General features: G+C 36.7%; 1 protein-coding gene across 3 annotated transcripts in view; it reads left to right on the plus strand.

Annotated features, from left to right (window-relative positions):
* Positions 1-16,161, plus strand: part of OPCML (opioid binding protein/cell adhesion molecule like) — a 496,230-nt gene that overhangs the window by 390,232 nt on the left and 89,837 nt on the right. For all 3 annotated transcript variants that reach the window (XM_049654127.1, XM_049654137.1, XM_049654146.1), the window contains exon 3: positions 8,310-8,435. In XM_049654127.1, coding sequence (XP_049510084.1) covers positions 8,310-8,435 — 126 coding nt within the window. The remainder of the gene's footprint in view (positions 1-8,309; positions 8,436-16,161) is intronic.

Genomic DNA, 16,161 nt, shown 5'->3' on the forward strand with positions numbered 1-16,161 from the left:
TTTGATTCTTCCTATCCACAGCTGACAAGCCATGCTTCTTTTCTTTTTAATAACATTTATATCAGGGTTATGATTTATTTACCAGAATTATCTTCCATAGATCTTCAAGGTTTTGCAACAATCATTCCCCTCCAATTCTAGAACATCTTCATCACTCCAAAAATAAACCTTGTGCCCATTAGAAGTCACTCCCTATTTGCCCCTTTCCCCAGCCCTGGCAACATATTAACGTACTTTCTCTTTCTCTATAGATGTACCCATTCTGGACATTTCACATACATGGAAATCATACAATATGCGGCATTTTGTGTCTGGCTTCTTCCACTTAACATGTTTTCAAGGTTCACCCATGTTGTAGCCTGTATAAGTACTTCATTTTTTAAATAGATGAATAATATTCCATTGTATGAATATACTACATTTTTTATCCTTTCAGCCATTGATGAACATTTGCATTTTTTTCCATTTTATGTCTATTATGAATAATGCTGTTATGTACATTTGTGTACAAGTTTTGTGGGTTTGTATTTTCATTCCTCTTGGGTGTATGCCTAGGAGTGGAGAATATGGTAACACTATCCTGAGCCCATTGAGGACCCACCAGACTGTTCTGAAGGCAGCTGCAACACTGTGCAATTCTGCCAGCAGTACATGAGGGTTCCAATTTCTACATGTCCTCACCAACTTCCATTGTTCTTTGTCCTTTTGCTAATTACAACTATCCTAGTGAAAGTGATGTAGAATCTTACTGGAGTTTTGATTTGCATTTTCATAATGAATTATGATACTAAACACCTTTTCATGTGTATAGTGGCCATTTGTATATCTTCTTTGGATAAATGTCTATTCAAATCTTTTGTCTATTTTTAAATTAGGCTATTTGGCTTTTATTATTGAATTGTAAAAGTTTTTATATAGTTTAGACACTAGTCCTTTATAAGCTGTATTATTTGCAAAAATTTTATCTCATTCTGTGGCTTCTCTTTTTCACTTTTTCTATAGCACTCTTTGAAGCACGAAATTAAAAGCTTTCTTTCTATTTTGATGATGTCCAATTTATCTATTTTTTTCTTTTGTTGCTTGTGCTTTTGCTGTCATATCTAAGAAACTGTTGTCTGATCCAATGTAAAAAAAGATTCACACCTGTGTTTTCTTCTTTTAGCTCTGACTTTGAGGTATTTGATCCATTTTGAGTTAATTTTTGTGTAGAATGTGAAGTAGGAGCCCAACTTCATTTTTTGCCTGTGGATATCCAGTTGTCCCAGCACCATTTGTTGAAAAGACTATTCTTTCCTCATTGAATTGTCTTGGCACCTGTTGAAAATCAATTGACCATAAAAGTATGGATATATTTCTGGACTCTCAATTGATGTATATATCTACCCATTGATGTATATATCTACCGTTAGGCTGATTTTTAAAAGAGGGTGCTTCCTAGGAATATGTTCATGATTAAAGGAAATAATATATACAGAGCAATTAATACTAGGCTGAAAGAACTAAACACTAGCAATTTTGTGACTGCCGCTGGTGCTGTTACTGCTGTGTTCCCAGTACAACACTCCTGGACTGGTAATGTTGCTAGAAGATCACCAACTGGCAGAATTTTAAACCAGAAAAGACCTGAGAATTCACAATTTTTTTTTTCACTTAGAACCAAGCAACTTAAAACAAACAACTGAACACCACCACCACCACCACACAAATACACATGTGTATATGCACATGTTAGCCAGAGGGGTTAAGCGATTTACAAAAGATCATACACCTATGGAGGAACCAAGATCAGATCATTTGTCTGACACTTCATGTCTTGCCTTTGGCACCATATCATTTCTGTATACAAAATATGGCATGACCTAGCCTATCATGTATGCTATAATTCCCAAATTATTCTTACCTACACTTTATGAAATAAACTTGCTTATTAAAATACAAAACAAAAGTTAACCCTACAAGAATAAAACACCAATTCTTTTATGTATTATTTTTTTTAAATCAGCTTTGAGTATAATGGAGAACATTTCATATTTATGTTAGCTTTCACTTGGTCTCTTAATATTTTGTTATTCCCTGAGGATAACAAGAAGGAGAAGAAGGAGGAGAAGGAGGAGGAGAAAATAATAGTAATAGCTATTTAAGTCTCCTTAAAACATTTTCTCTAATCTAATCTCCATATTCCTGTGTGATGTATCTTTTTATGCCCATATTAGGTAGGGGAACCTGAAGCTTAATCACATCATTTTTTTTTTTTTTAATCACACAGAAAAAAGTTGGGGAAAAAGGTATTCAAACTTTAGCCTCTATTACTCCAAATTATAATACTTGTTAAACAGTGCCATCCAGTCATAAATAAAACACTTGCAAATACTGTGGCTGGACAGAGTCAGAGTAGGTTTGAGATGGGTGAAATTAACGTCCTTGAAATAATGGCACATGGTGCTAAAGCCTGTACTCAGTTCCTTCTACAAACAGAAACAGACACCCCCTAAGAGAAAAGAGATAAGAAAAAGCCAGGCAATTTCTTTATACAAATCTGTGATTTGTCCCACTCATTTGCTGAGGCTCAATTATTCAGCTAAAGAGGAAGAAATTGATATTTATTTAATATATACTTTTTACCCTGGAAGCATATATAATGAAGTCTTCCCAGTTATCCAAGGTGAACATCAACTATATATAAGCCCTGATTTAAAGTTGAAGGAACTGAGATGTAGAAAATGAGCAATTATGCACAGACTAGGCTTATTCTAAATGGCATGAATAATATCAAAAATGAATATATAAAAATAAATAATAACAACTAACAATTATTAAGTACTAATTTCCAGGCCCCATGCTAGTGTGCTATATACATTGCTCCTTAATTTTAACAGCTAGAATTAATCATAGACAGAGAGAAAAATGCTGTCTTAATTTTATAGATGAATAACTGGGGGTTCAGAGGAGTTAACCCAAAAATATCCAAGGTTGCACAGGTCTTTTGGAACCTGGAACCTAAGCTATGGTAATGGCCTTCTCATAAGCTATTTCAACTATATTATAATCAACTTTATGTAAGGTGGTGTTAATATGTCAGAATGTGTGAATTTTAACCCCTAATTAACTCAGGTTTGCTCTCCCACAAATGCAAAATAACATGTATAACAAACTACAATTGACCTTTGAATATGAGGGATAGGGGCGTCAACACTCTCCCAATAAGGTCAAAAATCCACATGAAAACTTTCAACTCTCCAAAAATTTAACTATTAAGAGCCTAATAACATAAAACATTGGTAGCAAATATTTTATATGTTATATGTAGTTTTTACTATATTGTTTATAATAAAATAAGCTAGAGAAAAAATGTTACTAAGAATCAAAATGGAGAGAAAATATATGTATAGTACTGTACTGCACAAAAACATTATATGTGTACTCAAATCTGTGTTGTTCAAGGCTCAACTGTATATATAGTAATCATTTATTTATTCAGAAACATTTTATTAAGCACCTGTTATATGCTTTATTAAGCACCTGTTATAGTTCTAAGTACTAGTGATATAATGGTTTATACAGCCTATAGTTTTGGACCAGAGAGACTTTAAACAAATAATTATAAAAATGAATATAAAAGCACAAAACTATATAGGAATCATTAAGGAAAATTTAAGGTTGAAGGAAATTATAATAAAATAATATGAATTAGATGAGTTGGGGGTAGGACTCAGGTCAGTAACAAAGACTACTCTGAGGAGGTAATGTCAAAACTGAGCCCAGAAGGAAAAAACATAAGCTTAAGGTGGGGGGGGGGTACTTCATGTAGAGGAAACGGGAAATGTCAGATCTCTAGGATGGAAAACACTTAACAGATTATAAGATATCCAATTTAAAAACTGATTCATTCATACATTACATTTAGAGGGGAAAAGGATGTTACTACACGTCGGGTTTTGTGTTATATAACAGGAATACAAGGATAGAGCAGATTCCTTCCATGGAATAGCTTAGTTGCAAAGATAAATTGTATGATAAAGACATAAACAAGAATGCCCAGGGAACAGAAGAGAAAACAACTAAGGCTCATAAACGAGCTCATATGTGAGTTGAGTGTTGAAGGATGAGGTGTTCAAATGGCTCAGAAGTGGGCAAGTGCTTTCCCAGCAGAAGGGACAGTATATGTAAAAGCACAAAGATGAGAGAATGATGTAGCCTTAGAGAAGTATCTGGGGTCTACTAGTCAGAGAAGAGGCTAGTAGGCTATGGCCAGACTGTGAATGGTTTTGTAAATCCTGCTAAGAAGTTTGGATTTCCCAGTCTTAGCAAGGGGCAGATTGTTGGAGGTATTCGACAGAACAGAGATATTTAAGAAGTGATTGTGGTAGGTGTATGGGGTTTGAATTATAAAATGGAGGCAAGTTGAGAAATGAAGAGTTTTGTAACATTCAAAGCTATAGACAATAAACTTCTCATGGCCATGTGATTGGAGAAGATGTGCCAGGTTCAGGACTCACTGGTATGTTTAAGAGCAGCTGGCCATTCTGAGGGTAAAGATAGAATTTGTATATACCTTATGGTAACCCAGAGCCCAAAGATACTTTTGCAAATCTGCTTCTTCCTCAAGATAATTCATTGCTATCTGATAAAATATTATCTGTCTGTCACTTTCTGTGTGTGGTATGTATATGTGTATATACATACATAGACTGGCAGACAACATTTTATTTATGTCTAATTATACATCTAAATGTCTATATCTATTTAACTATTTTTATCTATTTATGTTAAATAACTACAATTTGAAATTCTTGTAGTTGTCCTTTGAACAACATGCACTATGGAGACCCTATTGTATGCAACCCACCACCATCAAGGACAAGATAACTGGATGCATTCATGATCAGCAGAGGTGGGGCTCCTAATATCTGCAGATCTGACTAAAACACACTATGCTATTTGTCATCTTTTAATTAAACTTGTGTAGGTCCTGTCATTTTCAGTGAATAATATTGGTTTTTGGTTAAGATTTTTGTGTTTATATATATATATATATATATATATATAGGTAGCTATAGATGGATATAGCTATATATAGGATATAGATGGTAGCCATAGATGGATAGATAGATAGATAGATGATAGATAGATAGATAGATACATACATACATACATATATACATAGATTGACACATAAATTTCATAGATACTTAGAAACAGATAGCATTTGCCACAGATTAGTGTTTGCAAATGGAACAAAGTTCTCCTGTAAAAATATGTAGAAACATTTATTCACTTCCAAGAGTTCCTTCAAAAAATTATCATGCTAACGAGGGGAGGGTCATAAAAGTATTGCCAAATTAAATTCAGATTTAAAATTAAATTAAAAGCATTGAGAACCTTCCTTGAAGATGCTGCTTGTCAAAAGCACACCCTGGGGGAAACAGAGATGTCTAAGATGGACTCCTACCTTCAGTGTAAGCAGTGTGCTGGGGAAGCAACAGGAATGAGGTGGTTTTGTTCCTTGTGGTAAGTGCTGTGAGGGAACTTTTTAAAATTTGTTTACAAAGTTTATTTATTTTTGAGAGAGAGTGAAACAGAGCATGAGCAAGGGAGGGGTAGAGACAGAAAGGCAAACATAGAACCCAAAGCAGGCTTCAGGCTCTGAGCTGTGATCACAGAGTTTGACGCAGGGCTGGAACCCACAAACCATGAGATCATGACCTGAGTCGAAATCAGACGCTTAATCTACTGACACACCCAGGCACCTGGGAATTTTTTTTTTTAATGTTTATTTCTGAGAGAGACAGAGTGCAAGCAGGGGAGGGGCAGGGAGAGAGGGAGACACCGAATCTGAAGCAGGCTCCAGACTCTGAGCTCTACCTGGGGCTCGAGCCCAGGAGCCGTGAAATCATGACCTGAGCCAAAGTCAGAGACTTAGCCTACTGAGTCACACAGGTGCCCCAAGTTCCATGAGGGAAGATGCACTGGAAGGTCATTTGAAGCGGAGGAAACAGACTATGCAAATATAAATATTGTGTTTGGAGCATTGATAAGATGTTAACCAAAGAAGCAGCTTAACTTAATGGAAAGAATTCGGCCATTTACTAACCATGGCATTTTGGGGAGTTTACCTAACCCTCCACATGCCTCAATTTCTTCATTTTTCATGGTGAGAATATTTGTTTTATTTTATTTTTTTTTAATTTTTTTTAACGTTTATTTATTTTTGAGGCAGAGAGAGACAGAGCATGAACGGCAGAGGGTCAGAGAGAGGGAGACACAGAATCCGAAACAGGCTGCAGGCTCTGAGCTGTCAGCACAGAGCCCGACGCGGGACTCGAACTCACGGACCGTGAGATCATGACCTGAGCCGAAGTCGGCCGCTTAACCGACTGAGCCACCCAGGCGCCCCTATTTTTTTTTTTTTTAATTTGTGAGGAAACCATGAGATAATACATGTGCAAGCAATTTAAAAATAAGCATTGTGTATTAACACACATAATTACATTTGCATATTAATAAGGTTATCATAATTGAGAACATAAAGAACTTTTCTTCCTCTCAATCCCTTCTCTATGTTTCCTTTCTTACTGGTATCCATACCCTTGAAACTATGGTTACCTTTCCTCCTTTGAGAAAGTGGCAGCACCATTCCTGAAGTGCAGGGGGTGGCAGTTAGCGCTGCCTGGGGCTTGGTGGAAATGTTTGGATTAACCTTTGCAATGCCATTCCAGAAACCTGCCTCCTAATGGGTGACATTGACTGAGCACCTGGAGAATGAGGAGTTCATGCTAAATATCCATGGAATTTTACAAATATCTATTAATCCAGGACTCCTTGAACTATCAGAGGGAATATAGCATGTACAGAACTGATGATTCAGACCTGGGGGTCATGTTGGGAGATCTGTCCCTCGGCATCATAGCTGCAATGCACTAAATTCTCCTCCACTAACTTGACTGTATGAACTCCTCTCCTGAACTGTATCTACCTTAAGACCAGCACCAGGGAGACTCCTGGGTCCAGAGAAAGAAAACTTCAGATGGTCTAACACAACCAGCTAAAGCAGACATTATTCTGAGAATACTGTGGAAGGTGCACTGAAGTTGTAGCTTTATAAAAGTGAAAAAAGTATTGACATTTCTAAGCCCAGAACTATTTTTTAACAAGCTAGAAAATACTGAAAAACAGGTAGTACAGTTTTCTCAAGAGAATGCATTGTAGTCAGAATGCACACTATTTTTTCCCAGTGTGTATTTGGGTAAAATATGTTCAATGAAATTTCAGGCCAAATCCTAATGCAGAAATAATCCAAAATATGGCAGATTTATAGGGTAGGCAATTTTTATTTATTTGCTAATGGGGATTCCCTTAAGAAGTCCAATGTTCTACATGTTACTTATGGCTTCTCCTTGAAAAGACTTACCTCTAAGTTCTCCGCAGCATAAAACTTGAGGCTGCAGAATTGTCTGCATCAAGCATCAGCCATAACTCTCCTTTGCCACTGACTCAGGGTGGTTTGGAATCTACCAGCACTCTACCTGTTTGGTAATTAATAATTCATAATTAAACTGGCAGTTTGAATAAATCAGCATAGCCGTAGGCTTGGAGCCTCTCTTACCGTCCCTTTGAGAATGTGAATATAACAGAGAAGAAAGCTTTAGGTATCTGAAATCCTCCATGAAAAGGTTTGACCTCACACCCCCACACTTATCTCATAGTTTTTGGGTTTGTTTAATCTGTTCTTTGGATCTTTCTTTCAAAGAGGAATTAAGCAGGTACCCTTGTCAGCCTTTGTGCCAGACACTGTGGAAATAGAGATGTATGTGACTCCATCCTTATCCTCAAGCAACTAAGTCTAGGTAAAAAGACAGGCATGAAAAAAAAAAAAAAACAGCTGTGATACCACATACTCAGTCCCCTCCCCATGGGAAGTTCAGACAAATACAGTGGGAAAGACAGGTGATTATCTTTTTTGGATTTGGGGAAAGTTAGGGAAAACTGTGGAGAGGACGTGATCTTTGAGGTCCCTTGAATGAGGAGTTGTATCTTTTCAGGTAGGCAATGAAGCAAAGAAGAGGAAAACAAAGCTATGCAAGTACTTGCACTTTTGCCACACTCTGGGGAGAGCCCAGGTTGAGCAGCTGAACACTAGCAGTGTGTGGTGTAAATGGCCACATCCTTGTCAAATCAATCAATCTGAATATTATTACTGAGAATAATACTTACCATAAAAACATGCTATGCAAATATTTATAGGCCAATACCTCCTTTTGAGTACAAGGAATCATCCTCATGTATTTCTTTTCTCCTTTGTTTCTTTACAGTTCCTCCCCAGATCATGAATATCTCCTCAGACATCACTGTGAATGAGGGAAGCAGTGTGACCCTGCTGTGTCTTGCTATTGGCAGACCAGAGCCAACTGTGACATGGAGACATCTGTCAGTCAAGGGTAAGGCCTTTACCTGTAGGAATTTTTCAGCATTATTCTATTATTCTATTAAAGACTCTGTTCTAATACACAGCAAAATTTTGGGAAATCAGAAAGTAATGCTGTGTTTGTAGCATAGTAATGTAAAAGCAAACAGACCACATGCATCAGTCACCAAGTACTCCATTTAAAAAAAAGGATTTATAGAGATAAAATGTGCTGAATTATTTTTCTTAGTCCTTTTTATGACCATAGAAGACTTTTGTTTTCCCAACCAGGAAGAACAGAGGTGCCATAAGAATAACTTCCAACAAAGACACAAATTTCTCATCTGGAGACCCATGGGTCAAATGGTAATTTGTCCTTTCTCTAAAGAGAATGCTAGAAGGCTAGAATGTCCATTATAAGTGTTGGTGTCACTGTGCATCCAAGAGAGAAATGATCTCCTCACTCAGTACTTTTAGGACATTTCCCCAGAGCCATACCTATTTGACGTATACATAAATAGTCCTCCTGGGTGGAAGAAGGAGGCTAGAAATGGTGAAGCACCCCTAGATATGAATGTCCTGGGTACTCGATCATTGGTATTAAACATCAGTTATGATCATCTCCACCTTCATAGGAAGGAAACCAAAAGAATGGTTCCTTATTCTTTTGGAACTAAAACTTACTCCAAGTTGAACTTGAAGAGATGAACACAGAGTCACTTGGTATATTTACACATTAGTAGAAACTATGATTAAGTCTAGAAATTATACAAAAACAAATGTTCCCTCAGGCATTAGAAAATCCAAAAAGAAATTTCAGTGAATAGGAAAATGTGTGGGGTATGCCTGTGTGTGATGAAAGAATAGCCTAGATCTAGAGGAAAATGTAGGAACAATCTTAGTAACCTTGAGATAGAGAAAGACTTGCTAGGACATCAAAGGCTCTAATCATAAAAGAAGAAAACATGAATAAATTTGGTTTGGCATTATTTTCTCACAGCTGCTGTAACAAAGTACTACATATGGCATGGCTTAAACAACAGAAACAGAAAACAACAGAAACAACAGAAACTCTAGAACTCTTATAGTTCTAGAGGCTATATGTCCATGATCAAGGGTAGGGAGGGTTGGTTCCTTTTGAGGGCTGTAAGGGAGAACCTTCCCAATGCCTGTCCCCTAGCTTCTGGTGGTCGACTGGCAGACATTTGTGTTTCCTGGCTTGTAGATGCATCACCTTGATCCCTACCTTCATGGTCACATGGCCTTCTCCCTGGGTGCCTCTCTTTGTGTCAAATTTTATCTTTTTATTAGGACACCAAGCATATCAGATTAGAGCCCACACTAATGATTTCACCTGATGTTGATTAACTTTGTAAAGACCCTATTTACAAATCATATTCTGAGGCATTGAGGTTAGGACTTCAGGGTATCTTTTTTGGAGGAGGTGCAACTTAACTCATAATGGCTTCAACAAAATTAAAAACACCATTAAGTGTAAATGAAAAGACAAGCCATAGACTGGAAGATAACATTTGCCATACATATATCTGACAAATAATTTATGAACTTTGTCTGGGCTATATGTTTGGGCTTTACCTGGGCTATATGAAGAATTCTTACAACCTAATTCTAACAACCCATCTTGAAACCAACAACAACAAAAATGAACAGACAATTCACAAAGTAAGATATATGAATAAAAATAAGCACATGAAAATATACTCAATATATTTACCACAGAAATGAAAATCCAATCATAATGAGATGCCACTACACTAAACTGCTGAAACTTTAAAACAAACAAAAAAAAAAAAAAGAAAAAAGAAAGAAAGAAAGAAAAGGAAAAAGAGAAAGAGAAAGAAACTGACAGTATAAAATGTTGGTGAGGATGTGGATCAACTGAAAATCTTACACATAAATCCTGGGACTGTAAAATGGTATAAGCACTGTGGAAAAGAGTTTGGCACTTTGTTATGAAGTTAAACATATACTTAGCATATGACCCAGAAATTCTGTTTCTAGGTACTCACCAAAGGTAAATTAAAATGTATGTCTACAAATATGAACATACACGTTCATAGCAGCTTCAGTGATAATAGTCTCAAACTAGATATAGCCACAAACCCTCAACAATTAAATAGACAGATTGTGTATATTTAAACAACAAATACTTCTCAGCAAGTAAAAGGAACATATCATTGTTACATGTAGCAAAATAGATGATTCTCAAAATCAGGCTGAGCAAAAGAAGACACAAAAGTACATAGTGCATGAATTCATTTATAGAAAACTCTAAAACAGGCAATACTAATTTGTAGTGACTGAAATGAAGTCAGTGCTTACCAAGAGCAGGGATTTGGGGAGATGTGACTACAAAAGGGCCCAAGGGAATTTTTTTTTCAGGTGATGGAAATGTTTTATATCTTGAATGGGGTAGGGTGCTGGTTATGTTGCTACTTACATAAGTCAAAACAACAAAGTGTACACTAAAAAGAGGAACATTTTATTGTATGTAAATTAGAATCTAAATGAAATTTTAAAAATACACATATAGCAATATGGGAAATAATGATCTGAAAATTTGCCCCTAATTTGTAACATCATTTATGGAAGCAGTACTTCCTACCTGAGAGACTGGATTTTTCTGTTACTAAGAGCATCAGTTAGGTGTTCACTCTCTCATTTCCTCCATGTAAACCAAGATACATATGTCAGTCCCTGCCTTGTGGTAGGGAGATAATAAATAAATCCACTAAACATTCTTTGTATACAGAACTCAGATATCAAAACATAAAATGTCTTTATGATAAAGTAACATTAACAAGAATATTAAAATATACATAAGAGACATCAGAAAGCCTAACTTTAACATAAATGGAGCAATAGCTTATGTTACCAAAGGCACAAGCCCCATGGATATGCTTGGACTGAGTGACAATTTTGGATTTAAATTACATACAAAACTATGTCTAAACACCAGACCAATTTTTATGTATCTGGTAAATTCAAATGTTTTTGTAAATGCTTGACATCCAAGAATGCATTTATTTAATCCTAAATACATAGTTTTCTGAGCCTAGAAATTTTTTGAAAGGCATTTCACCTTTGTGTAAGTGTTTTGAAGGAACTCCTTATAATGGTACACTGGTAAGGTTTTCCTCTTAAAATAAAGGAGATTCGTCCATATTCCCAATCTTTTATACAACATAGTAGTTACAAGTCAGCCTCAAAAAAGCTCAGAACATCCTACATTTAAATGATGCCTCTCCTCTTCAAATCTCCCAGGCTATGATCTACTTTCAGTTGCCTTTCCTTTTCTCATGGCTTTGGCCTTCACTTTGCTGTCTTTAGTTCCCTATTGTCTCTTTCCCCCTCTCTCAATGGCATTTAAGCACTTAAACTCAAAGCATTGTTTCCCAAATTTGAAAAGCTTTGGAACCTGGAGGATTTGCAAGTTTAAAATGTGCATCTGCAGAGTGTCTACCAATATTTACTTTTAGAATGCTATTTCTTCTCTCACATGGAGTTGAGAAGGCCTTGGAAAGTTGTTTTAAAGGTCTAGAAGAGCAGCCAATAAAACTTGAATGTCAAATAGCATTTTTTTAGAACAATGTGGTTAATTCAGCATGTAAGAATAGGAAATAAAAGTTGGAATGACATTTCCTTTGAAATTCCCATAAGATTACAGTTGAGAATTTAGCTAACTGGACAGCCCTGTTCCCAAAATGCTGATGCAATGCTTGAAATCTGTTGGTTAAATGTGGGGATCTATATAACAGAAATGAATAACTAAACTTTCATTCAGAAATAGAACATTTTAATGAGCAATTAAAGATTAAGAATGGTAATGCTTATGGTTTAAAAAGACAGACAAAACACATGCCACCAATCCCTAGAAATTATAGGAAAGAGGTAAAGACTAATGATCCAACAAATCCATTATCACACTGGAGAATAATCCAAAGCTTGCATGTATCAGAAGCTATATGAAATCTAAAATATAAAAAATAAACAGATGTAATGAAAAGAAAAAAAATAGTTCAAAATACATGAGTATGAACTATACCTGAAATTACATATAGTTGAAAGTGGAAAGTTTTAGGGGAGACTGGGTGGCTCAATCAGTTGTGTCTGACTTTGGTTCAGGTCATGATCTCGTGGTCCCTGGGTTCAAGCCCCATGTCAGGCTCTTTGCTGAGAGCTTGAAGCCTGGAGCCTGCTTGAGATTCTGTGTCTCCCTCTCTCTCTCTCTCTGCCCTTCCCCCACTCATGTGCTCTCTTTCTCTTTCTCAAAAATAAATAAACATTTAAAAAGTTAAAAACAAAAAAGAAAATGGAAAGGTTTTAGGTCTTGGTACACTGGCAGATGTTTAACACTGATTGGAACTGAGGTAGGGAAGGCAGGGGTGCCTGGTAGCATTTGCCGATTTCCATGGTGTAAATATTCCTATCATTGCCACTTTCCTGGGAACCCCTTTGAAGTCACTGTGTATTGTAGGCTCATTTTCACTTAAAAGTGAACAAACAAACCACAAATCAGTCCTTCTTATGAAAGTAGGCTGAAATTTTTTGAAAAAGTCACCAAGATCTCAGATGTAGATCTAAAGTCTCCCCAGCATCTGTGTTCTCCAGACACAGATACCCCATTGGAGAACTATGGCCTTCCAGCTTCCTTTGCAATCTTGGAAGAAGAAACTAGGTTTTCCTGGAGGACATCTGCCTCACCTCTGAGGCAAACTAGAGATTTTTTTACAGGATCATAATTATTAAGCATTGTAAACATCTCAAAGGAAAGTTCTGTGCAAACATACATTCAGAGGTTTTGCAACTGACATGGAAACCACTGAACATTTGACCATGTATTTATTCTTTATCTTCAGATATAAAAAGGTATATTTAATTTATTTTCAGAAGCAGATAATGGGTCTTTAAAAAAACATTTATTTATGTGGATTTGTTAGAGAATATAGTGCTTGTTTAACAACCTTCACGCACATAAAATCTGTACTGGGTGACCTCCATCTTAGGAATTAAAATAATGATGGAATCACAGGCTGCTGCCTCAAAGAATTTCCCCCCACACCCCACAGAATGGGCAGGTCCTAAAACAGGCAAGCAAAGTGGACTGGCAAGTGGCCAGTATGCTTGGAAAACATTGCAAAACAGGTGAATTCCAAGGATGGTTTTCTTTTCTTCTCCTAAAGGACAGGAGAAGGGGCACTAAGCCAGCATTCACGGCAAGTCCCATGAACATAAAACCATGAATAATGTGAATCCAAAGTTTCTTAGTGTCTTAATCCTAAATTGCAAAGATGGGTGTGGCAGAGGAGACAGTACAGGCCATTGTGTTCTAAGGAGGGTTGTTGTTCCCTCTTACAATGCCTTTGGAATCCACTAGAATGTGTTACACACCTGGCCCCATTTCCAATGCCATATTTGGAAAGGCCAGATGTTCTGGGAAAATAATAAAGTCTTCTTTTCTGTTTCCTCTCCACGGAGATTTTAAGATGACAGCTATTCACCTGTGAGTGAGTTGCTCCTACAATCTACTCATATGCAGTAATACCTCAGGGAGCAAGTGAATGAGTTATTTCACAGAAGTGAATTTTCCAGGTAACTGAAGCTGACTCCTTTATCATTGACTTGAGTCATTTTTAATGGAAACATTTTAAAAATGTATTGTGTTCTCCTCTGTTTCCTTGAGTACAGTGAATACTATTTGGTCCCATCTTTATATTGTAACACCAACATCATGCATATCAATTGTTTGTATCTTAGCATTTGGGGACTGGGATAGCCAGGAATATAGCCCTGAAATATTGTTTAAATTTTTGTGACTGTTTTTATAGTTCCTGTATCTTTCCTTCCTTCTCTCCAACTGACTATTAATTGCCAATTCTTCCTAAACTCAGCATACCTGCCTTTTAACAGCCATGCTTCTTCTGATTATTTAATTCTAATTTGTCATAGGCAAGAATCTGTATAACCCAGTTGATTAGTCCTGAATAAAAAAGGTAGTGATGGGACAGAACCTTCTCAGAGGAAAGGGCATGAGCTTTCATGAATGTGATAAATGACACTGAGCATAGCTATTCTGGGGGAAATCATGTTTGGCTTTTGTTTTACATATATGAGGTTCCTGGATGAGTGAATTGCACGTAAGCTAAGAGAGCTAATGCTCGCTAAATCATTTTCCGTGGTTCTGACCTTACTGAGCAGCTTTTTCTATCTTGTATTCACTTTGCTAGCTGTTGAGGTCATAAAATGTATTGGTCCAAGACTGTTTCTACTACAGCCCTTATTTTTTATGCTAGACATTCCTGAGAAGAATGTCTTAAAAGAAATTGCCAAATCCTTAACATTCCAAATAAAAGGAGTGCTAGCCTGTGCTCATGTGTGGGTGTCAATTCTGTTTGGCTGGTGGTTCTATCTTAGACAGAACATGCACTTCAGATTCTTACAGACCTGAGATGAAGTCTGGCCCAAGCAGTTAACAGTCTGGGTGACTTTGGAAAAATCACTTCCTCTGTCTGATCTCCTGGGCTACGAAATGGGATTATTTCAACTCATTTAATTCCCTAGCAGTCCTGAGAGAAAAGTGCTCATATTTATTACTATGCCTCATTTTATTGCTTATAATTATTTCTGTTATGGTGTCTATCCCTACCTCTTATCCCTTGACAGTGTTGGGTCATTCATTAGTGATGCAATGTCTGTCTGTTTCACTTAAAATCCTGGAGTGACATAGTTTTATTTGTAATTGCTGAACTTGGCACCAATCCAAATGTCCTCAAACAAACTGTGGTACATGCACATCATGAGATGCTATGTAGCAATAAAAAGTGATGAACTCAAAATACACTCAAAAACTTGGATGGACCTTAGGGCATTTGTGAGTGTACAAACAAACTGTGGTCCATGCGCACCATGAGATGTTATGTAGCAATAAAATGGGATGAACTCAAAAACTTGGATGGACCTTAGGGCATTACACTGAATGAAAGGAGTCTGTCTCAAAAGGTTGCATACTGATGATCCCCCTGTTGTAATATTCTCAAAATGACAAAATTATAAAGACATGCAATAGATGAGCAGTTGCTGGAGGTTGGGGCGGGGAAGAGGAAGGAGCATCATGAGGGAGTTGCTTTGCAGTGATGAAATGTCATAGAATTATACACAAAGACAGTAACAACGAGTACATATAAAACCTGGTGAAATGAAAGGAGGTTCCATAATGTAGTCAATTGCACTGTGCCCATTTCAATAGCCTGGCTTGGATAATGTACTTCATTATATAAGATGCCATCACTGGGGAAGCTGGTCACAAGCACATGGGACCTGTGTCTATTACTATTGCAACTTCTTATGAATCAATAATTATTTCAAAGTAAAAAGGTTTTTTTGAATAGAAATGATAAGTAAAATGAACCTATACTAACACACTTATATAGGAATGTATTATTTATAAAATATTGTCACATGCACCATTTCAAGTGAGTTTACAGCAACTCTCCTACAGGTCAGCATGAATATTGTGCCTGCTCCACAGGTATGGAAAAGACTTAGAAAGGTTAAGTAATGGTGAATGGTTCTCAGCTGACTAAGGTGGTGAATATATGAAAGGAGCCTAGTTCCTGTTGTTTAAGTCTAGAGCTCTTTATACTGTACAAAGATGGTGCCCATGGTTTGCCATTGGAACAGGTACAATATAAAATGATATATTTTATCAAATTTTCCTTGTTATCTGGGGAACCCAAAAG

This window comes from Panthera uncia, chromosome D1, assembly GCF_023721935.1.
Source record: "Panthera uncia isolate 11264 chromosome D1, Puncia_PCG_1.0, whole genome shotgun sequence".
In the NCBI taxonomy this organism is placed as follows: Eukaryota; Metazoa; Chordata; class Mammalia; order Carnivora; family Felidae; genus Panthera; species Panthera uncia.